This window comes from Coenobita brevimanus, chromosome 30 (assembly GCF_032717465.1).
Source record: "Coenobita brevimanus isolate Jiangsu-jjx chromosome 30, ASM3271746v2, whole genome shotgun sequence".
Taxonomy (NCBI): domain Eukaryota; kingdom Metazoa; phylum Arthropoda; class Malacostraca; order Decapoda; family Coenobitidae; genus Coenobita; species Coenobita brevimanus.
This window is the reverse complement of record NC_136983.1, coordinates 2,134,672-2,159,175: the sequence shown is the minus strand read 5'-3', so window position 1 is coordinate 2,159,175 and position 24,504 is coordinate 2,134,672. Positions and strand designations below refer to the sequence as shown.

General features: G+C 42.2%; 1 protein-coding gene across 1 annotated transcript; it reads right to left on the bottom strand.

The window, feature by feature from the left end:
* Positions 1-4,664: 4,664 nt before the first annotated feature.
* On the bottom strand, positions 4,665-14,658 carry Ahcy (adenosylhomocysteinase). The gene is made up of 6 exons (XM_080268861.1): positions 14,593-14,658; positions 11,517-11,689; positions 10,889-11,059; positions 9,157-9,345; positions 8,699-8,914; positions 4,665-5,529 (listed from the first exon to the last, which is right to left on the bottom strand). Exons 1-6 carry the CDS (start codon positions 14,618-14,620, stop codon positions 5,002-5,004), a joined length of 1,305 nt encoding a protein of 434 aa, XP_080124987.1. The 5' UTR covers positions 14,621-14,658; the 3' UTR covers positions 4,665-5,001.
* Between the last annotated feature and the right edge of the window lie 9,846 nt (positions 14,659-24,504).

Below are 24,504 nucleotides of genomic sequence, written 5' to 3'. Positions count from 1 at the left end.
TTTTGAAAGATAATTATGGAATGTTTTGTGGTTAATAGGTTTAATTAGCATGCATCGTACATTACATAGTTTACAGTGATAACAGGGAGTCCAGGTGGTAGGTGGTGGTGACCATCGTCCACTCACTTGATGTAGTACTGCCTACTTCTTCCATCACCTTTATTATTCAGTTTTTGTGTCTGACCTCCTCTCTTCCTACCTCTCCTTATCCTTCCTTTCTCAATTTATTACTCCTCTTTCCACTTCAGGGGTGGCTCCACACTGAGTGAAAAGTGTAATGGTTTTCTGTAACCCAGGATGCCATTTACTGTACAATGCTGGGCGGTGACCAGATAACCAGATCATGGGGTAATGTGGAACCTACTTTGGTGCCCCTGTTAATGGGAGAAGACACAAATGCAGCATCCTCCCAGGAACCAAACCTTTACACTTTTCCTTGCGCCTCACTGTGACGAGGTGCTGTCAGTCACAACGAAACACTGGTCTGATGCAGGAGTGATTACTTGCCTGTGGTTGATGTTTCTGCTTTATCAGACAGACTGGGGTTGATCAACAAGAACAGCAGAGGCCAACAGTGAATGGAGAATGAGAGATTACTAGGAAAGTGTAAAATATGTGAGTGAGGCAGAAGGAGAGAGGGGGAAGGGGACATTGACGAAGAGGTGAAGGGATTGGGTGGAGAGGTATATTGAGTGATGGGTGTGGAATTAGAGGGAGGGTAATCTGTCTGATGGAGGACAGGGCAACCTGGAGGTGATTAACTTGCAGCCTCACCCTCCATGGTGAGAGTGTTCTGCCACAAATAGATAGATAGATGATGTTATTCACTTGGAAAAGATGTTTCATACATAAGACCTTCAATCTGATGATGTATTTTAAATCTTATTCTTGCTGATTTCAGGCAACTATTCTCTTACATGTGACCTTTCAGACTGGAAAGATTAAATACAACCTTCATTAACCCCTTCGTTACTAGTTGTTGATCTGAGGGGAATAGAATTGTTTGGAAACAAGAATTTAAAAATTAATGATAAAAAAAAAAAATAAAGGGTGAAGGTATTATTATTTTTTTTTAATGCAAGAACAAAATCAGCAAAGACTGCAAGCCTTAAAAAAATAATAATAATAATAATAAAAGTTGCTCTATCCACTTTCGTTTGGAAAATCTATCAAAAGCCGAATGATATTGTGGTGGTAATGGTGATACAGATACCATTGCAGTGAAGTGGTGAATTACAATAGGAAATTGTAAGATCAAAAAATAGCGTACATTAATTTTCCAGTGATAGCTGTTTATTTATTTATTTATTTATTTATTTATTTTTTTCTGGCTTGCTGAACCCTACCTTAAATCATCCAAGGTTGGGAGAAGAGGTACGGATGATTATGATGATATTGACAGTGGTGATATTGATGATGATGACTGTGATAATGGCGATGATGAGTTATGATTTGTTTTTGCAGTAAGAACTAGAGACAAGGAAAGTCACCATCACCATTGCAGATATTGTAATGAATCAGTTCGATAGGAATGTAATCCATATTTTCCTTGTTTGTGGATTGTATCCACCCCATTTTTTACCAGGAATTTTGATGATGACCCCTAAAGTTTAACTATTGTGCAAAGCACATATTCCATCCATCTATCCATAGCCAAATGCATGCACATACAATACTTTGAATGAGCAATACCAGTATATCTACACTGAATCTGTTGTTGTGGGCCTATGCTCATCTGTTGAACCGAGTGGACTGCAGGCAGAAGTTACTCCCATCCTGCAATCCATCCTTCTCCTCTTGGGGGATAGGGAGGGAGGTGAGGGACATTTGTATGAGCAGACAGTGGAGCTATATGACTGCCACTGCAGACAGACATCCCCCTCCTGCACCACACTTCACCTGGATGCAATAGTAAGCCAAATTTCCAATCAAAATAACAGTTGATGGTCATTTATGTGGTGCAGTTTTCCCATCATTTCTCTTCCTCATGTGCTAGGTGTGATCTGTCGGGAAATTGATTCCCTGCAGTGAGTTGCCAAAAGTTATTATGGTATTGTCTTTAATTTGGCTACATATTGACATCTTTCCATCTTGAATACTGAGCTGTAACAAGAGATTAACAGTTGAATATGGTACTGGTCATGAAGAAGTGATGTGGAAGGGATTCAGAACCATAGTATTGTTTTATTCAGCTATTGAACCACAGAATATAACTGCAAATGCATGAAAATCTCCTCCAAGTTAAGATGGATGAAGTATAGACTGCATTTTATTATCTGAGATCTTACAGTGTGAAGGGCATTGGAAACAAGTCTGTGTGAATGTGAGAATTTCTGTTGTTTGTCATTGTGTGTGTGTATGTAAATATTGTAAGTCATGCACAGTTCAGTTGTATATTTTTGTTACTGTTTGTAAATGGTGAAATATTTATTTGTTACTGAGTGTTTTTGTATGTCATGAATGTGTTTTATAGCATTGTATAATTGTACATGGACTGCCACATTATAAAGTTCATCCAACTTCATTTTGCTTTGCTGTACAGAGAAGGATTTTCAGCAGCCTATCCTGTACATAAGGTTGCTGTGTGGTTAACCCCTTCAGTCTAATGATGTATTGCTGCACTTGATTCTTGTTGATTATAAATTATTCAGATTAGGTATTAGTTCAACCTGCAGAAGTTAGGTATAAGTTAGGCATACCCTTATATATTTTCCTCACTGCAGGCAGCTTTGCCACACCACAAATTCAACAGGAGGCAGGAAGAAATTAAAATTACATCATCAGATTGAAGGGGTTAATGGGTGTATGTGATTGAATTGCAGTGGCCATCTTGTGGGTTAGGAGCCAATGTGTGTACAATATAGAATTTATAATCAAGAAATTTTATAGCATTGTATAGTATGGTGTGAGACTGGTAAACTGCCACCAGACCAATGCTTCCTTACCATCTGCTGTACTGTATTGTACTGTCTGCTTTAACTTGGCTAAAATTGCCATCTATCCACTGTGAACACTAAGCTGTAACAAGAGATTTACACTAGAATGTGGTGCTAGTCATGCAGTGGTATGGAAAGGATGTACTGCCATAGCATAGTGCAGACTCTCAAATATGAAATGCCTGGGTCCAAAGGCATTGTGGAATGTGCAGTACTTTGGAAAGTAGAATTGTAATTGTAACTATGAGATAATCAAGTAAAAAAATAGCCTGCAGTACCATGAGCAGTAAATGCAGTGAAGTATCTTGTATTAGTAATTTAGCATTTACTGTTATGGGCTACTTGTCCGTGGATAAATTTTGTCCTTGAATGTATATTGATTGCAGACAGATGGTATCAACACCTCATTGCATTTATAAAAAAAAAAAAAAGGAAAGTGGAGGTTTTTGGAAATTGGATGTTTGAATTTGGGAGGTTGTACTGTATTATACCACTGAAGTATGTCCAGTAAGTTGTACAATGACAGCAATCTGTACCAAGTTAAAGTGGACGAAGTATAGTGTGACACAGCAGGGTCAGGCAGTAATTTCCTTGTGGGCTGGAGTGAGATTCCAGGTTGTCTCTGTATCAGCCCACAATTTACACCAGACATCTTGTGAGTTCTGGTTTCCTCAGTGAGAAAGAGTGAGTTCCCAGTCAGTATGGCTACCAAGGATAGTATATAGTTACACTATTTATATTAAGAAATCCACCTATAGTATGTCAGGAAGATTGAGAAATTTATTTATTGTCAGATTATTCATAGTGGGATTTTGCAGAAAACATGAAAGTACACAGTTTCAATGACCTGGTAGCACTTGAATGCCGGTATTTGTTCGGTACAATATAATAAAAGTGCATTGGAGGCCTTGCTGTTGTAGCAAGCCATCAAGGCACATTGCCATCACAATACTACCGTCCTTTAGGCCAGTTTCAAAGAAAATTGTGATGGTCCGTTTTTCTTCTATGGAGTCATGTAATCTTTGACACTAAAAGAAAATTCATTTTCCTAAAGCAGCCAGTACATGATTATGTATATATATTCAAACTCATTTCTTATATCAAAAGTCTTTATTTGTACTTTCATAAGCTTGTATATAGTGTGTGAATATTCATGGCTTTTAGAAACGAGAGTGCTGCATCTCATGATAGGTGATTACACCAAATTTTAGACCTATTTACAAATATCTATACTGTACTTTGTACCAGTCACGCAGAGTGACTATTATGATATCTTTTGATGAGGATGAGTTTTGCTTCGTGTAAAATTTCCTATTTATATATTCATTAGCAGAGACTGGGAGGTTAGGGTATTAGCACTTTGAGTCTGTGATTTTACATAATTAATACATTTTGAAGACTGGCATGGTGTTTGAGTACCTTTTGTAAATGAGCTTTGGGCTGTTTGAAATTTATTTAATTAGTGGTAAATTCAGTACTTGCTGACGTACACGTGTTGCCTTCAGTTTTTAAAGTGCCTGATTGTGCAGTGAGTTGGCACTCAAAATGGATGTGGCCTAGCAGTTTCTAAGACAGATAGGTGGTTGTGTTTTTAATGTAATTCTGCAAAGGGGTGAGTAGATGGTCATTCTTTCTTTAAATGCCTGGACTGAGTAGTCTGGCCCCAGGACCCTACTTTCCTGACAAGGCAATACAGTACTAGATTTAATGATGGATAGCAAAACAAGATTTTACAAACTTCTTTATTAAAGAAATGCAACTATAGTCACCAGACTTCTCTTTCATACACTACTGACCAATTCCACACTAAGAAACACGAATTGCATTCATGAACAAAAACAGCTGGACTGAACTGTAACTAACGACTAGAGACCAAGTGTGAGACCAGTACCAAAATTAGCCTCAACTGGAATCAAGCACCAGTAATGCCCAGTTATTAACCAGCAAAATATTATGCATGCCAGTAATTATCACATGCACAGTGCTGATAGTTACAATGTGGGTACTACTGGTGGGCATTGTGCAATAGCAGTACAGTAATGTGGAATTATTAAGGGTGTTGTACTTAATACCGGTAATGGTCAGGTTTGTACGGCCCAACAACAGGAAGGCCAAGGTACTCTGACTGAACTTGTGTCAGCTTGGTCAACTTTACACCAAGGTGCTCCAGGTGGAGGGCAGCAACCTCTTCATCAAGTTTCTTTGGTAGGAAGTGAACACCAACTGGGTACTGGCCAGGCTTAGTCCACAGTTCAATCTGTGCCAGAACCTGGTTACTGAAGGAGTTTGACATTACGAAGGATGGGTGTCCCATGGCACAGCCCAGGTTGACCAGACGACCCTCTGCCAGAAGGATGATGTGGTTACCATTTTTGAGAAGGTAGCGATCCACCTGTGGCTTAATGTTCACCTTCTCCACACAGTTGTCCTCCAACCATTTGACATCAATCTCAATGTCAAAGTGGCCAATGTTACAAACAATGGAGTCGTCACGCATGGCCATGAAGTGGTCACCAGAGATGATGTCCCGGCAGCCAGTGGTAGTTACAAAGATGGATGCACCTTGCTTGATGGCCTCATCCATAGTTGTCACCTGAAAAAGCATGATCTTGTGATAGATGGGGCACCCACTATTCACACACTCAGTGTAGTCCTCCCTACAGATGACTACATTGAGTGACTAGCCAAATTCCTATAAACCAGGGAACCATTTACTATGCTGGGTGGTAACCATACAACCCTGTATTCCCAGCAAGTGCAAGCTAAAGGAGTTGGTTTGGCCAGGATCTGCATCCTCCAGATTTTCCTTTTAGCTTTCTGGCAAAAAATTCATGGAAAAAACCACATACTAAATCTTGTGGATCAGAACAGGGAACTTGGATCAAACATCACATACAGCATTGACCACTTCAGTTTGATTAAGGATTTACAATTTTATTCAACTAAGGGAAAGAAATCAGGTCTGAAGGGTTAATGGATATCAAACTCCATCTCTGCAAAATATTTTTTTGAAAGTTAACAAAATCAACATAATGGAGCAAGAAGACTATATAGTATTATGTACAGTATTCACTCTCATCTTAAATGTCGGGACCAACTGCCTAGCCCCGGGCTCCTACGCTCCTCATGGGGCAATGTAGGATTGGATGATGGATGGATGGAAAATATACTAAACAGTTTCATCACTTATATCCAATATCATACTTTCTGTTTTATTCAAGCAATCACCAGACTTAATCTGTCTGGGAATGACCTATGTCAGTGAAGTGAATGAGTTATATCTAATCCCTCCAGTTAAGAATTCTCAGGCACTGTAAGCTCTCCGTTATCTGTCAATATCCGGGCCAACACAAAATCCGGTGCTGTTGGCTCAGCAATATTATAGCAGTATCCAGCAAAATTATGCAACATCCAGCGCCGAAATGAGAACCAACCATCCTATGCAATATCAGGATGCGAGGCATGTCAACTGCTCAAACGCGGTAAACCAACCAGGGCCCAAGAAAACCCCACAATGCACCAGCAATTCAGAATTCGTTGCGCAAGCAGCCCCCGGCATGCCAAGCCTACTCTGCCTCTCATGGATCTCATTCAACGGATGTATCTATGCACTCTGTTCTTGTGACCATGCGAACCCTGGTGCTGTGACTTACTCTGTGGCCCCCCATGCCTTGCTTGTTGTTGTTGCAAAACTTGTGGCCTCTCAGTGCTTCACGTCCTAGTGCTCTATTGTGATTCTGGAATTACTGTACTGTACACATAATTATTTCCACAAGACCACACAGGATTAAATGCACTGAACTGTACTGCATGGTATACAATACCCTCCACTGATACCAACAATAGGTGAGTACATAGTACACTATGTATATACTGTATTAATCTACTGTATCAATACTGTATTGTATTTTGTTTAATTTTCATCTTTTACTCATGGAAAACAACTGCCACTGACTTGTATCGGATATGTTTATGTGATGCTACACAACGTGGTGAATGTTTTAGGTGTATCCGATAGAGCTAGGATTCACATGATATCCTGCTCGACGCTGAATGTTGAGCCAATGAAAAAACACTATGCAATATCCGGCGTTCTGCTCTAACCAGCGTAGGGCTTGGCTGAATTACAACAGATAACTGAGCACTTACTCTACTGAAATGAAAAATTTGTTTTTGTTGATTTGGAAAAGGCCTTTGACAGAGTCCCTAGAGAGGTGGTTAAGTGGGCAATGAGAAAGCTTGGCTTGGAGGAGTGGCTGGTTAGGGTAGTTATGGCCATGTATGTGGGTGCTCACACCCAGGTGAGAGTGAATGGAGATTTGAGTGATGAGTTTTCCGTGAATGTTGGTGTGCATCAGGGGTCAGTCTTGAGTCCCATGTTGTTTATCATGGTACTTGAAGCCCTTTCACGTGACTTTAGAAACGGACTCCCGTGGGAGTTGTTGTATGCTGATGATTTGGTGTTGATTGCAGAGAATGAAAGGGAGGCAGAGGAAAGGTTTAGGAAGTGGAGAGATGGTATGGGGCAAAAGGGTTTAAGGGTAAATGCAGATAAAACAAAAGTGATGATATCTAGGGTTGGTGGCGGTACTGTCAAAGACGAGGGAGAGTGGCCATGTGCAGTTTGCCACAAGGGCGTGGGAAGTAATTCCATCTTGTGCGGTGTGTGTGATAAATGGGTGCATAAGAGATGTAGTGGTATCAGAGGTAGACTGCGAGATAATGCTGATTTTATGTGTACAGCGTGCCGGGGTGAGCAGGTGGAGATCGTCAGACGTGAAAGGATTGAACTTGCTGGTGAATCTCTTGAGTGTGTGGAAGAGTTTTGTTATTAGGGAGACATGTTGTGTGCTGGAGGTGGGGCTGGAGCTAGCTCTGTGGCTAGGGTGAGAAGTGGTTGGAAGAAGTTCAGGGAGCTCTTGCCTCTCCTGACATTGAGAGGGCTCTCCCTATGTGCTAAGGGGTCTTTGTATGCAGCATGTGTTAGGAGTGTAATGCTGTATGGCAGTGAGACCTGGGCAGTGAAGGAGGAAGACATTCGCCAGCTCAGACGTACAGAAATGACAATGATTAGGTGGATGTGCAATGCGTCCCTGCGTCCAAGGCCTGGAGGGGCTGGGTTTACTATGGAAGAGTTGAGAGGTAGGATGGGACTGGAGTGTATTGGTGTTGTGATGAGGAGAGGTAGATTGAGGTGGTTTGGACATGTGGAGAGGATGGGGGATGATAACTGGGTGAGAAGTGTTAATATTGGGGGTGGGGTTATGAGGGGTAGACCGAGAAAGACATGGGACGAGGTCATTAAGTGTGACCTTAGGGTTAAGGGACTGAACAGGGAGGCTGCAATGGATCGTGCAGCGTGGAGAGCCGCCATTAGGTGACCAAGGCCGACACATGCAAGCATGTTGGAGCCTTTAAAAACTAAACGAAACGAAGTAAATGCACTGAGTTGATATATTAAAAGACTAATGTATGCTCTGAAAATCTCTATACTGTACATTAAAAAGTCAAGCAATGCACTATACCCTGTCCACTATCACTTTGCTTAAAACTGCCATACCTCCAACTTGAATACTGAACTAAAACCCTAACACCAAAACTGCAACAGTCAGAAAGAGGTGAACAGGAAGGATGAAGTAACCCAGTACTTAAGAAATCAGTTACCGTACAAAAGGACAAAAATCTCCAGGGTATGATGAATGAACTACACTTACAGCTGTACAAGAATTATTTTGGCAGCAACCTGTTCCACATGGCCTTACCTGGTAGCCTTCACAAGCAGCCTGGAGTGCATTAATAGGGTCAATTTCTGTGATAATAACACGAGAACCAAATGCCCGTAGTGACTGAGCAGATCCTTTGCCAACGTCACCATAGCCAGCCACCACACAGGTCTTGCCCGCCAACATGATGTGGGTGGCACGCTTGATACCGTCTGTCAGGGACTCCCGGCATCCATACAAGTTGTCAAACTTACTCTGATCATAGAAAGGTTTACATAAATTAAAGATCTGAAATGTATGATCACAGAATCGTTTTGTACAGACGAAAGGCTTGAAATCCATCCACTTATAGCCAGACACCCAAACCTGACAAACTCTGAATTACACAAAAAATTATATTCAAGAACACATCTCTGACATATCAAAGACTGTCTGTACATGTAAACAAAATTGCACATCCTACAACAATCAACACTGAGGTAAGGCTGAATTCGTACCTTTGTGACAGAATCATTGACATTGAAGGCTGGCACCTTAAGTTTGCCCTCACGCAGCATCTTAACCAGGTTGTGTACCCCAGTGGTGGTCTCCTCAGACAGCCCCTTGATGCCTGGCAGCAGCTGGGAGTACTTCTCATGCACCAGGTTCGTCAGGTCACCACCATCGTCAAGGATCATGTTCAGCGGCTGCAATGTTCAATACAAAATAACTCCAGAACAATCCACTACACTCTTTCCATGATGCATTCCTGACCACAACAGAACTCACTGCTAGTAATTACAACACAAAATATAACTCACAATCCCCTACACTCTTGCTTTAATGTATCCCTTCACAACACACATCATCATTATTATCATCCAATCCTACACCAACCCATGAGGAGCGTATGAGCCCGGGGTTAGGCAAGTTGGTCCTGACATTTAAGATGAGAGTGACCAGCCTCACTCATCCCTGAGTGACATTTTGTGAGCAATATACCCCAACCACCCCTTGGATATAAACCTTCACCAACTCAATCCGATTGGAGCACCGTAATTACTCACTAAACCACCAAGTGCCAAAATTTGGTTATATGGTTACCACCAAGCATAGTAAATGGTTTCCTGGTGTATAGGAAACCATTTGGTGTACAGTCACCCACAGGCAGAAGGAACAGGAAAGAATGAAGGGAAAAAAAACAGAAGAGGAAGTGTAAAGTCACCCGTAGGCACAAGCACAAGGAAAGAAATACAGGAGAGGTGGAAGGAAAGAAGGATGGAGGAGAGGAAAGGGCAGATGCCCGAGAGCAGCAGTACATCAAGTGAGTGGATGGTGAGCACCTCCACCTACCACTAACTCACCTCATACAACACAAAATACAACTCAATCAGTCCACAATATCTCACCCTAATGTAACCCCATCCCATAACACGTCTCATGCAGCTCACTTTCACAACAGACAATCCTTCAACAAAACCTCAAAAAATGACCTCTTTGAGCAACTGGATGAACGTCCAGTTTCTTGTAGTCAAACAGATTCACATCCAAATGAGCATGGGACAACAACAAAAATGTTTATCACATCATCTTACCCTTATCTGAGGAAACATTACTCAAACACTATTTGCTGCATCACCATCACAGTCATTCCTCTTTACACTGAAATATGGGGTGAGGTTGGATCTAAAAAAAAAAAATAATAATAATAATAATAATAATTACATTATTTGCCAATGGTGTTGCTTTACTTACCCAACATATTTAGGATGTTACTGAAATACTTGCTGATGCGGCACAGTCAGATCTACTTCACAGATGTTTCCCATATGACCATCCAGATAATAAACTAGACCAAACTGTCATTATCTTTCACAACTGCAGTTAGACAATGAGCTGTAAGGCATTCTAAGGCCAGATTTCATGAGCCTGTCCTAAATAATCCACACGAGTAAGTCAATGTGGCACATTAAGCCCACTCCCCCATCTCTCCCCTTCCTATATCCCTACCTCCCTCATTTCCCCTTTCCTTACCCCCAACGTCCAACACTGCCTCCCCCATACCATCACCCTCTACTCCCTCCCAAACTGTAACCTGTCTGAAAGAAAGATGCCATTTCAAGTGGGCATAGTCAAACCAAGTGTACCGTAGTCACTGGGTTTGTCCGCAAGCGTATATTCCTTTGCTGAATAAAGCCATCTGGAGGTAGCAAGAATAAAATAGCTAAGATCTAAGGTCGTGTGCCTCACCTGACCATCGGGGAAGTAAATGGTCTGCTCAATGCACCAGATATACTCCTCGTCAGTCTCGCCCTTCCACGCGTACACCGGCACCCCTGTCTTGGCAATGGCTGCGGCGGCGTGGTCCTGTGTGCTGAAGATGTTACATGATGACCACTGTACCTCGGCACCAAGCTCAGTCTGATGGGAAAATATGAATTAGTTCTCAATACATCACATTTTCAGACACTAATTTTTATCGTAAGTCCTATTCATTGCATATCTACATAGCCTTAGAAGAAAACATACATTAGTCCTTGTTAAATTCACTTCCTTTCACTGAAAAAAAGGATGTTGTATTGACAGAGTGCAGTCAATGCTCAATTCAAATATCCTCCAGGAAAGGAAGTGTCAGGGAGACAAAGAAATGGGTGGAGCAACAAGGAAATGGTGAGATCAGGTGGATTTGTGATGGGGTGTGGGGTAGGGCACAAGAGCATATCTGTGAAAATGGGCATTTTAAGATTAATGTTTAGTGTGCAGAGAGGATAATAATTTTTTTTCTAACAAGATAACCTCATGAGTTATCCCCAGTGACAAGATGACCTCCTGTTGCTCATCTCCCTCGCCTTACAGCACAGGTAACAAGTTAACTAACCAGCGTCTCAATCAGCACTGCTGTCTGGATGGTCATGTGGAGGCAGCCGGCAATACGCGCACCCTTCAGTGGCTTCTCGGCCCCGTACTTCCTGCGCAGACTCATCAGCCCCGGCATCTCCTTCTCCGCCAAAACTATCTCCTTCCGACCGAAGTCAGCAAGGTTGATGTCAGCTGAAAATGATAAATACTGGTTGTTATATACTGGATTTTTCCCATCCATCGGAACTAGGACATTCCCAGTCACTATTGCATGAAATTTGACTAACCTTACTTATTATGTAGGAACGTATCTGGCTGCTAGTCAAATCAACCCCCAATCTGACTATTCCTGACCATCATTTTTTTTTTTTTTTTTTTTTTTTTTTTTTTAATGTGAGGAAGAAGGAACCAAAGGCAATAAGCCCACAACACTGTTCCCTCCAAGAGAAAAACAAATACAAGAGAGAGCCAAATTCAAGATCCATTCATTTCGAGATGCCTGGACACACTGCGTTTGAAAGACTGGAGATCATAGAAAGCAGAAAATACAGACAGAGGGAGACAGTTCCAGAGTTGACCTGTTGCATAAATGAAGGACTGGGAGTAACGGTTGACTCTTGCATTAGAGAGTTGGGCAGAAAAGGGGTGAGAGTTTGCTGCTAGACGGGTGCTACGCACCCGTCACAGAATTGGAGGAATGCATGCAGACTGTTCAAAGGAACAGTGACCGTTGAAGTAGCGATAGAAAAGAGATAAAGATGCAACACTGCGGCGAAGAGATAGAGGTTGAAGGGAGTCAGTAAGAGGGGGAGAGTTAATGAGACGAAAAGCCTTTGACTCCACCCTATTGAGAAGAGCTGTATGTGGGGAGCCTCCCCATACATGAGAGTTGTACTCCACACAGGGGCGGATAAAACCTCTGTATAGAGTCAACAATCGTGCAGGGGTAAAGAAGGAATGGAGCCGGCTTAGCATACCCAATCGCTTGGAAGCAGATTTTACAAGAGATGTAATATGATCTTTCCAAGACAAGACCCGAGCAAATGAAACCCCAAGCATGTTCAACGATGATGCAGGATTAAGTTGAGTATTATTAAACATAAGTGGGTATACCTGTGGAAGATTCTGTCGGGTTGATAGATGCAAAAACTGAGTCTTTGATGCAGTTGAAGCGTATGGTGTGTCAGGTTAGAAAAATAATAATAATAATAATAATAATAAAAGTAAACGATCAGGATACTGTACTATAAACGAGAAAACAGACACCTGGTACTCCCAACAGGTTAAAGTGTTGCAAGTGACTGTCGTATAAGAGGTTTAAATACAACGACAAGTAACCTAGCCCCACACACCAATGTTCTTAATTGGGAAAGAAAAGATCAGGCAATGGATGGAAAGATCATCCTGGAAAGATGGGAGACATAGGAAGACAGGAGGGCAAACACAGAAAAATAATGATAAAGGTGAAGGAGGATGCAGAACAGAAAAATTAAGCAAGAATAGACCATTTTGAAGAGCTGAAGAGGGCATATCATCTTCTCAAGGCCCTTCAGTAACTTAAGACTACTTAAGTCGACCTGAAGTGGATGTACTTAAGATAATGGCTGCTATCAGGGTCAACAGGCTAAGCACATAAGCTGTACTCATCACATCAAGTACTGGTAGCTAGTGTAGGTTTAATCTTTTCCATACAACTCTACAATGAACTAGTTTCAACTTTATACTGTATGTGGTACTGTAACTTATATAAGCAGCATTTTTTCTAAGTTTTTGGTGGTAGGTGGTGGCGACCATCATCCACTCACTTGATGTAGTGCTGCCTACTTCTTCCTTAGCCTTTATCATTCTTTTTCTGTGCCTGTCCTCCTCTCTTCCTATTTCTCCCATCATTCCTGTCATTTCTTATTGCTTTTCCTTCCTTTACAGGTGGCTTTACATTGAGTGACAAGCCATATGGTTTCCTGTAAGCCAAGAAACCATTTACAACGCTGGGTGGTAACCATATAACCAAATCATAAGTGCTCCCTACGTGTCAGCAAGTGGGTTGGTGGAGGGTTAGTGCCTCTCCCCGTAATACAAATAAAGGGATTATGGCGTCTGGCAATAGACAGATAGATTAAACAAAAGGACATCCAGTATTTCATTTACTTATGCAGTACTCCTACCAGATTATCGCACTCAGACTTCTTACTATAGGTAGGAGTGAAGACTGTATGATAGTATTTATCAAACAGCTTCAATCTGATAATTACCTCCCAAGTTTAGTAAAAGTACTGGGTGAGCAAAACCAACCCCAACACGAGAAGATCCCAATGGTGGACCTTTTCTATGTACTGGCCAGCATCCTAGGTGTATTGGAAATAGAAACTACTAATCCTCTTGTAAATAAAGATAAAAAAATCAAAATATTCATACAGTTAAGGACACAGCAAGGTAACTACTGGTACTTTCATCATGCTAATACCACTGCTTCCCTTAGTGATGGTCAAGGGGATACGGAGCTAGATGCACAAGAACTGCCTCTTCTCAGGGATTTTTTCATGTAGTGGCCATACCTATTCTCGCATGCATTAACACTTGGGCTGCTCACTACATGTTCGGGCTGACTATTCCACTTGTTTAAAATTATGCCTTTGTTTATCATTATGTCCAGAACCTACATAACTGCCTAACAAAGTTTTAATTCAATTTGCTTCGTGTCAAAGTCTGAAATATAAGACAACTGCTATACAAATAAGAACACATTTCCAGGCGATTTTTAAATTCAATGATTCATAAATCCAAGGGAACATTTGTCATAATGATTCAGTCAATTTACCATACATATTGGGTCTCGAGATGTGCTGCTGGAGCATGAGTCGCATAATACAGTATTTAATTTTGACACAACTGATCCCCTAGGGTCCCGGTGCATGGGACCGCATACCAAACAGGCCGGGGGTTATTATGCAATGTGGCGTCCATGTGCGGGGCTGACACAAAGGCATGAGCCGCATGACACTCTTGACATATGACACTGACGCACTCACACCCGCCTTGACACTCGTCCCGCCACCACTAGTACTCCTAACCTCCTCATATACCACGTCACTTACCGACTTTATAGGGCGGCTTAGAGCTCATGGTGCCGGGCTTGAGTCTCACGCTGGTACCGCAGAAAGTGAAGCAAGACAGGGGCGAGCGTGTGCCTCTGCCCCACTATATACTCATGGTCGGGTTGCCAGTGACGCCGAGGTTGGCAGTTGATGTTTTTGTCCGGTGTAATGTTTACTGTTTTGATATACTAGATTCGGCTACTAATTCACATAATGCGTTTACTGTAAAATAATGAGGGCGGTAATATAGTGCCGTATGTCCATAAAATGGGTTGGAATTATATCTTGACGCATTTAAAGTTTTTATATCAATACCGTTACGAAATGTACATATCCCCCACTTATCTTTTGTACCCACTGATCCCCGTGCTAACATATAAAGTTACCGGTTGTATTTTTTTTTTTCCGAAGATAAAGCCTCTTCATGAATTATGATGATGTTGTAAGCATGCTTTGTGAAAATTAACTCTTAACCGGTCAATGTTTAAGAGCTTTATTTCGGCGGTTTTCTCTAGCCACGTTTTTCTTCCACATAATTAGCTTCCAGCTTGTTTTTGACCTGTGTGTGTTAGTCTGGTGTTGAAGGTTGTCGGAAACATGTTTTAAGATATTGAACTAACCTCATCTAATCAAACCAAACGGGATAATAGCTCATTCAGTAGGTCGCCATGCGCAACGAACGGCGCCCAGCCTTCACCGTCCTCATATACAGGGAGATCAGGTTAGTTAAAACTATGGTTAAAAACATGTTTCCGAAAACCTGCAGCATCAGATCACGTCACATAGGATAAAAATAACATGTTAAGAAGGATGAAAACCTCCGATGTGGATCTCGTACAGTAAAAATGACCCTGTACGTAATACCCCCAAAATATTATGATGCTGTGCAAATAAACTACGAAATGATCACTGGAATTTTTGCTCGAAGAAACCATCCCTGCAGGCAAGAGCATGTCCTAGTATATTTTTATTTATTTTTATTGATTTAATGATAAATCGGTGATAAAAATCTTGCTTCTAAGATTCTAGGAACAAGTTCGTTCTTTCATAGGCTGAGTAGGATAGGCTATTGGGTTCTAGGATAGACCCAATAGGACAGGTGAGAAGTTTTGGTCTGACGTTAGGTTTAGTTTCAATCCTAGGTGGTTAAAATCATAGGGAATCTGTGGAGCAGAGGCCCTGAGTTTTATGGTGGTCTCTCCTGACCCTGGAGCACAGTGTTGAGACTCAAAACACTGTGCCCTGGAGAGCAATATGGTCCATATTGGTCCTATTTCGAGGGATTCACCGTCATTGGGTTATTGTCAGTAAACAAGTTACCGCGAGCGTCCAGGCAGTGACTTAGGACTCTTCGCTCTGGCCGAAGGGTTGGAGATTAAAATCCACCCAAGGGTTACTGGTAGACATTAGGAAGGGCATCCGGTCTTAATGTGCTACACGCTCCAAACTGAGAAAGATGTCTTCCCATGCGTCTAAAAGGGAAGGAAAATTTTAAGAATACGGCCGTAAGTCCTCTACCCAGGGGCAACGCCTCACCTCTTACCGAAAAAAAAAAAAAAAAAAAGTTCCATATATGTTTTGTAGTCTAAAATCAACAAGCAGTTATCTGTGATGCATGCTGTACTAAAGGTACTTTCCAAACCTGAGAATGTGAGAAGACAGATGAATTTGCCGCGCCCATGTAGCAGCTTTACCCAAAAGATTAACGCAAGTATATAATGTTAGGTACGAAGTGTTAAGTAAAGGATGTAGAGCAGTAGCATCGTCCTTTTTTACCATCCAGCTATGTGAGTCATGCGGTAAGGAAGAAAATCTGGGTCAAATTAAGTTGAAACGAGTATGAGATCCTATCTAAGGAGTGCTTAGACAAATCAGTTATTACCTGCACCTGGTGAACATAACTAGGTCCTATTTCAGCTGTGCCTAGTCAAACCCAGTTTTTACCTGCTGGACATAACTATATATATATTTTTTCCCCGAGGCGAAGATGCACTTGACAGGTTGGTGGTGGCTGCTAAATGCAACATTAGGCTACTTCATAATCTCTACTCTTTAACATTAATAATTGACAACAAATATCTGAGGGGGAAATTTGGGTTAGTAAATCATATTTGGACATGCTGCATTTAGCCAATCATCACCAACCCGTCAAGTGCATCTTCACCTCATTAAAAAAAAAAAAAAAAAAAAAATATATAGCTCCTGTCTCAAGTGTATAAGTTACCAGGGTATATCGGGAAAAAAATTATCTGAGTGACCACTTTATCTGGCTTTGACATCAATGGCCTCGTCAGCAAAATTCAAACGAAGCTCAAGCGAGGGGATTGCACATGTACGCGACAAGACTCACTGCCTAACTTCAGTCAGGCGGTAGGTATACCGCAATCATTGCATCCTTGACGAGGTCTGATGCCTGTGAGGAGGATCAGGAGCTGGCCAAAGGAGAGTCAAATCGCCTGAAATGTATCTGGAAGAGCGGAGAGTTCTACCGTTGCTACTGAGAGAATGGTTCGTGCTCATTCTTTCTTTGATTTCCCCTCCTACAGAGTTTCGAGGTGTTTATATACGGTACCTCATAGCCAACGGGTGTTCTTCTCTCCTGCATCCCCATCACTGTCGTCAGTGAGGGTGCCAGAAAAGAACATCCGCCGACCCCGTGCAAGACCCCATCACACCCTGTCTAAGAGGAAATAAACAGCCACGTTGATCAAAGGTGAGGTGAAGTGGTTTGACAGTGACGCAGGGTGAGGGTTAACAGCCGGACAGACCGTGGGAAAGACCGTTTCGACCACCACTCAAGTATCAAGTGACGAGGGCAGTATGGTTTGCATCAAAGACTGCCACAGGCACGGTGTTGATGTAGGTTCTCTTTAGGCCACCCATATCTCAAGGCCATGGAGTCAATAAATTCTTGTTAAAATGGAAGTCATTTGCCTTGACAGGCAGGGTTGTCAGCCAATTCGATGCCCCAGTTTCCTGTATCATTTCAACTCTTCTGCACTGATGTGAGATGTTCGGTTGTGTGCTGGAGCTGCATGATCCTTTTGTCCTGCTCCTCGCTCTTTGCTTATCTGTGTCTTTATATCTTTCTGCCGTTGTTGGTCACTTTCACTCCTCCCAACCCGGGCGCAAATCTGTGACAGGGATTCGGTGAGCCTCCGTAAATTTCTATGTTCGTAGCTTGCCACGGCTCCCGGATTTATAATGCCAAGGCCTCCTATCCTGGGTGGTAGTGCTAGAAGATCCCTGTCTTCTGGTGTGGGGATGTGGTCATTGGTCAGTGATGGCAGGAGTGATCACCTGATAGCATCCTCCAGTGGTTGTAGCAGCAACTCGATGTCGCGAATGATCTGCATCACGAAGGTCCATTTGTGCTTTATACCATACGTAAATGCGGTGTATGCTGCATGGGGTTCTGTTTTTGCGTGGCTGGATAGTATATGTACTTCTTCTACCCATGTCATTGCTTTATCACTCACATATTGGTCTTTGAATTCCTTTAGTTCCAGTCACAGCACCTAGATACCTCTGACTTTCTTAGTCAAATCACGTTTGTGTCTCTACAGTAAAGGCCTCCTGTGCATCTTGATAGTGAGCTGGTTTCACGATCAAGATGGGCTTAATAGGTGGTAACCTTTTAGGACCATGAGATGTTACAAGCTCCCATCATTTCCTCACATCTTCCACCTTGCCAACCCCTGTGAGATCATCTGCATAGGGCACCTGTTTTACATTGGTGGCCTCGTATTTGATCTGTTGTTGTAACTCTGTCATAGCCAGGGCGCACATAGCCATGGCAACGGGGTCCCCCTGGATAGTTCCTTCTGTGGACTGGATTACACCGGCATCGTGAGCAGCTGTTTTACCCACAACGTAGTCTGCTGGTTCTTCGTAGGTGTTTTTCACATTGGGCAAATGCTGGGCATTTAACTTTGATGTTGCGCAGCATTGCCTCCCGGTTGATAGAATTAAATGCGTTTGTGGCATCAGCTAATAATACTGCCTGACAGTCCTCTTCCTCATATATTTTCTTCATGGATTGAACTGCTGCCTTACCTCCTGCCTGCTGGCCTGCACACACTTGGAGATTGCTAACTGCCTGCTTAATATAATCTTTCCCCACCTCCATAATGCATTTTCCTATAATCCGTCTGAAGACCACCCCGATGGGTCTACATCCAGGATTCTTATCAAGGGGGATTAGTCTGCAAGCTGTCAGTGCTTTAATGTTGTTGCACAGACTTGAAGCCAGCTCCCTCGCCAGTGAGGCAATGGTGTTACAAAGGTCTGTTGCTGTCTCCCCGAACTTATTGTTACTGAGGATTGCTCGTCAAGAATTTGCATCCAGGTCTGACGGTCCTGCCCCTTCTCTTGTATACAATGCCTTCCTTCACACCATATCTCCAGTTATCCTGTCATATATGATAGGTTTGAATGGAGTGTAGTTCCCGCCAAGCTTTGACAGGGCACTTGCTTGTCGTGCAGTCGGGTGTCTTTTCTTTAATTGTTGCATTATTTCTTCTGTCAGGACAAGTACTCCGTTTGGTGATTCAGCTGACAGAGATCTTGTTGCCATCGAGACCTTCCCCTGTCTCTTCTTGCTGCCAAAAATCCTTGCCACATCTTTGGTGTTCTGGTTTCTTCTACCTCGGTTGTTTAATCTCATCTGCAGGGCCCTTGTTTCCTCAAGTAGGTTATAAGTTTCACCTCTTTTCTATGTTTCAGCACTGTTTGCTCTTGGGCGAGTCTTGTTAAGGAAGAGATGTGGTACCAGTGCAAGAGCCTCAAGAGAGAATTAGGCAATGGGTGAGTTATTATTGTAATTTGTTATTAGGCGGGTGATTTCCTTGATCATACCATTGCATTTGGGAGGTTCGAAAACGTTACTTGACGACCATCCAACATTTTCATTATTTGTTGTGCTTACCCAGGTTACTGCATTTTCTCTGGATTTGTCCATCCAGTATGTGGGATGACCTTCCAGCCCAGGCCTGTGAGGCTGTCCTGCTTCCTCGTTGTTGTGTCATGGCTGTTCTGGGGACGTATAATACCAGGATGATTCCTTCTTTCATGCACTCCTCTATGGTGGTCTTCATCCTGAGCATCATTTCTGCCATAACCTTCATGATATTCTTCATCCTCAACATCATTACTATTCACTTCCCCGTGGTGATTTAACCCACCCCATACTTCCATATCTGTCGCATCTTGACGATATCCCTATCCCTCACTTCACCATGGGGTCTTTCATTACCACGGCTGTCATTATGATCATGAATATTGTCAGTGACTGTCTCATTAACTTCCATGTCACCATTCTGTCGCCTGCCATGTTGGAAACGGCTAAGTACCGCTTCTGGTGGGCTGTGATTCCGTAACACATTCCTACAGAGAGGTCCCAGCCTACAATACGTACACGGTGACAAGTTTGCTGCACTAAGCGAGCACCTGATACACTTAGGCTATGCTGCCTACTGGAGCACTGTCAACAATACTGCGGCATGCCCATGGTGTTTTAAAGCTTATACACTGTAGTACAGTGCTAATTATATATTATTATGGCATCTTTTTGTAGTAGTTTTAAAGAGAAATTAAATCAAATGTTATTATAACTACTGTATTACTATTTGCCTTTTAAATTTAAATTTGTTATAAATGGACAAATTTGCTTGTTTTACTTCTGTTTCTGCATATAATATGACGATGTTATGAAGTAATTTGCTCGTTTTTATTTATTTTTGCATATAATTTAACATCTAAATAGTCAGTCTTTTACTAATATTTAACTGATTTATTTTTGCATATAATTTAACATCTAAATAGTCAGTCTTTTACTAATAATTAACTGAATAGATACTGCTGTGTATTTAAAGTTTTGAAACAAAGCTTTTTGATTTAAGAATAAAATAGGTGGTCAGTGGGTGCGGTGCCATACTGTAGAGCCTTGTTTAGTAATACTGGGCCTTCAGGAGTTACGGTATAGGGATGAGAATGGTGTGGTGTGTGGTGTAGCAGCAGTGTGTGTGTGTGTGTGTGTGTGTGTGTGTGTGTGTGTGTGTGTGTGTGTGTGTGTGTGTGTGTGTGTGTGTGTGTGTGTGTGTGTGTGTGTGTGTGTGTGTGTGTTGCAGCAGATGATGTGTAATATGTGGCTGTGGTGTGCTGTGGTGCAATGAAGCCTTGTTTAGTGATATCATAGTGGGTGTTTAGGCGTTATGGTGCAGGGATGAGAGTGGTGTGGTGTACAGTAGATACAGTGTGTGTGTTGGTGTTGCAGCAGATGATGTGTGATGCGTAGTTGTGATGTAGTGTGATGCAATCGAGCGCTTTGTTTAGTGATACTGTTACTACTACTACTACTACTGCTGCTACTACTGCTGCTGCTGTTGCTGCTACTACTACTACTGCTACTACTACTACTACAGTAACAACAACAGCAGCAGTACGTACTAATACTACTACTGCTACTACTACTACATTACTGATACACTTCACATATACCATCAGATAATTATTGCGTCATCAATAAAGTAAAACAACGAAGAAAAAAGATTGTCATCCTAATCTTGGTGGCTTTACCCCTGTGTGTGTGTGTGTGTGTGTGTGTGTGTGTGTGTGTGTGTGTGTGTGTGTGTGTGTTCAAGGCTGTCATCATCTGGTTATTTATGTGTGCGTGCATGCCTGTCTGTTTCTATGTGTGTATGTGTGTCGGTGTATGTGCTTTCATCACACACACACACACACACACACACACACACACACACACACACACACACACACACACACACACACACGCAACCACCCGCAGAGGACAAGCAATGCCACAATTGTTCAGAACTATAATTATTAACAGACAGTGTGGGTGTGGGCGAGAGTGTATCGTGGAAGCGTGTATTTGTAGAGACAATGAATCTCTCTCTCTCTCTCTCTCTCTCTCTCAAGTCAAAGCTAGAGATGGAGAGAGAGAGTCAAGGACGTACTGGATAATGAAGAGTGGAGTATGTTAAATCAGGTTTATGCAGACGACGTATTCCTCAACTGATGATAATGATGATGATGATAGTTTGTAACGTTAGAAAAAGAGTATCTGAGCTAGGAAAAGGTAGATGTGAGTTAGAAGAGGGTATAAGAGTGAATTTGAAGGCGGAAGGAGGTGTGACACGGCAAGAGGAAGGATGGATGCAGGAAGTGAGTACAGAAAGCGAGGAGTGGCATTCAAGAGGGAAGAAAATGCGTGGATGAAGTAGGCTGGCTTACGTATAGATGCACATTGAAGGGCTGCATCCTTTTTTAAGAGAGTGAGAGAGAGAGAGAGAGACAGACAGACAGACAGACAGACAGACAGACAGACAGAGAGTAACGTTTTGGTCAGTGTGTGTGTGTGTGTGTGTGTGTGTGTGTGTGTGTGTGTGTGTGTGTGTGTGAAACCCATAAAAGAAAAGAAATTATCTAGACAGATTTTTTCTCTTTCTTTAAAGTTATGTTCTCTCTCTCTCTCTCTCTTTACTCGTGAAGGATTGCGTGGCCGACTGCACTGAATATAATGCTTGCAGTGATATTGAATAAGCTTTAGTTAGGAGGTATAGGGATAAGTCTCCTTGGTTACTACTCCAAATGACTCACTAATCTGACTACACTTGATGGTGGTGGTGGTGGTGGTGGTGATGGTGATGATGATAATGATGATGATGGTGGTAGTGGTGGTGGTGGTGGTGGTGATAATGATGATGGTGGTAATGGTTGTGGTGGTGGTGATGATGATGGTGATGATGATGATGATGACGATGATGATCATGACGACGATGGTGGTGGTCGTGGGGTGGTGGTGGTGATACTGCTGCAGCTGATGATGATGATGGTGGTGGTCGTCGTGGTGATGTTGTGATGATGATCATGATGAAAACGATGGTGGTGATGGTGGTGGTGGTGGTGGTTGTGATGGCGGTGGTGGTTATGATGATGGTGAAGGTGATAATGATGATGATGATGAAAGTTCAGTAGTTTGTCTGAATCAAATACCAATACTCATGCCAATACACCAGTCCTGTGTGAGACAGCCTTAGCATGTAATCGATATGGAGAGTGGGTGTTAGCGCCGAAGTGGTGACATGTGGAGGTGTATCGCACGTGGGAGGACTACTGGGCCTTGGGAACAGGCTGTGAAACTTATGCCCAGAGTTAGACACATTAAAAGAATAAAATGGAAAATAAAACCGGTTCCTATTAGCCAATTACCTTAACCTGGCATTTCTCTCTCTCTCTCTGTGCGTGCGTGTGTGTTCACCTAATTGTTCAGGATTACTTGATTGTGATCTTTACCCTCCCGGAAGGGAGCTGAGAGCTCATATAGTCCCGTGTCTAAGACCATATTTATCGCACACATCCTTAAATTTGCTGAATTGTTTTGGGACAGTAACCATTTCACTTCGTCAGTGAAACTTTTCGCAACCTGAGCGAGGCGCGAACTCCCGTCCACCAGTGTGTGTGTGTGTGTGTGTGTGTGTGTGTGTGTGTGTGTGTGTGTGAGCAAAAGTACAAAAAATGTGTTGATCTGATTTGATACGAAGGTTGACTTTTTTTCCTCTTTTTCAATAATAATATATCACAAGTCAGGGTCACATGGCAAGATCGACTTACAAATATTATCTGATTTAGACCGACCGGATGAAGGCATTCGATTTTGAGAACAATCCGTCAAAGGTCAAGGTCACAGGGCAAGGTCAAATGTTGGACCCTACAACTCACCTTTATTCAGTTTGGACCAAGCTTGGCGGAAGGCTTTAGAGTCGATTACCAAGGATGAAGAGGTTCTGTTTTGAGGATAATAGGTCAAACGTCAGGATCAAAAAGGTCAGCTCAAATAGTTTCGATCCAGTTTGGATCAGACTTACGGAAAGGTTGAGAAAAATTGTTCGAAAGTCAAAGAGTCACAGGCACTGAGCTCTACAGTATAGTATGGAGAGGCGCCGCGAGCGTATGATTTTGGCCACCATATTGGAACACCAGCACTCTAATTCAAATTCAAATACTTTGTTTCCACTAAGCAGTGGTTATTAATAAAGATACACTCGTCGCTTATAATACAAAAACATATGGATTATGTTTATTTTTCTGCCTAATTCAACGAATTATATCGGGTACATTTAGCCAAAAAGTATAAAACAGGGATACTGGGGAAGAATCTTCTTGCCCCACCCCAGTGGGCAGTAATATTATAGAATTAGCAACAAGATATATTTCTTACTTGAGAAATGTAACGCCATCTGTCTTCGATGAATTCCTGTGCCTATTTTTGTATCCGTATACTGCGCAGTGGACCATGGCACTATAATTTCCGGAATAATCGCCTGTTTTCAAAAACCCACAGAGCAGCTCAGTACAAAAACGCGGGCATCAGGTGTGGTGTAACATGGCTGCCGCTACACCAGCGCTGCTCTGGCGGCGGCTGCATAAATTACGCTGTGTTACCCATGAGAAAGGCACAGGACAGCCAAATATTCAACTTAAGACCGGTTGTAAGCGTGAGTGTTGCAACCTCAGAGTGCTCCGTATTTTAAATTATTCATCTATAAATTAATGTTGAATTTGTTTCTTTTCAGACACTATCCACAGAAACGTCGAAAAACAAGCGTTGTTGGTAAGTGGTGACTGATACCGGCCTATATTCTGTCAAACTTGGAACTTCTAGGTTGGAATCCAGCAATCGCTAGCAGTTGACATTGGACGATCTCATGATTGAGATAGTCTTAGAGTTAATGAAAATACCAAATAAACATAGACGAATATGGCAAATTAAAATAGCTGGTTAATTTTAGAGTTGAATACTTATTGAAGAAAGAAAATACTCTGCAGAATCGTAAGAAGTTGCCGTTACTAATGAAGTACCAATAACAGGTTAGAACTTCATGGGGGACA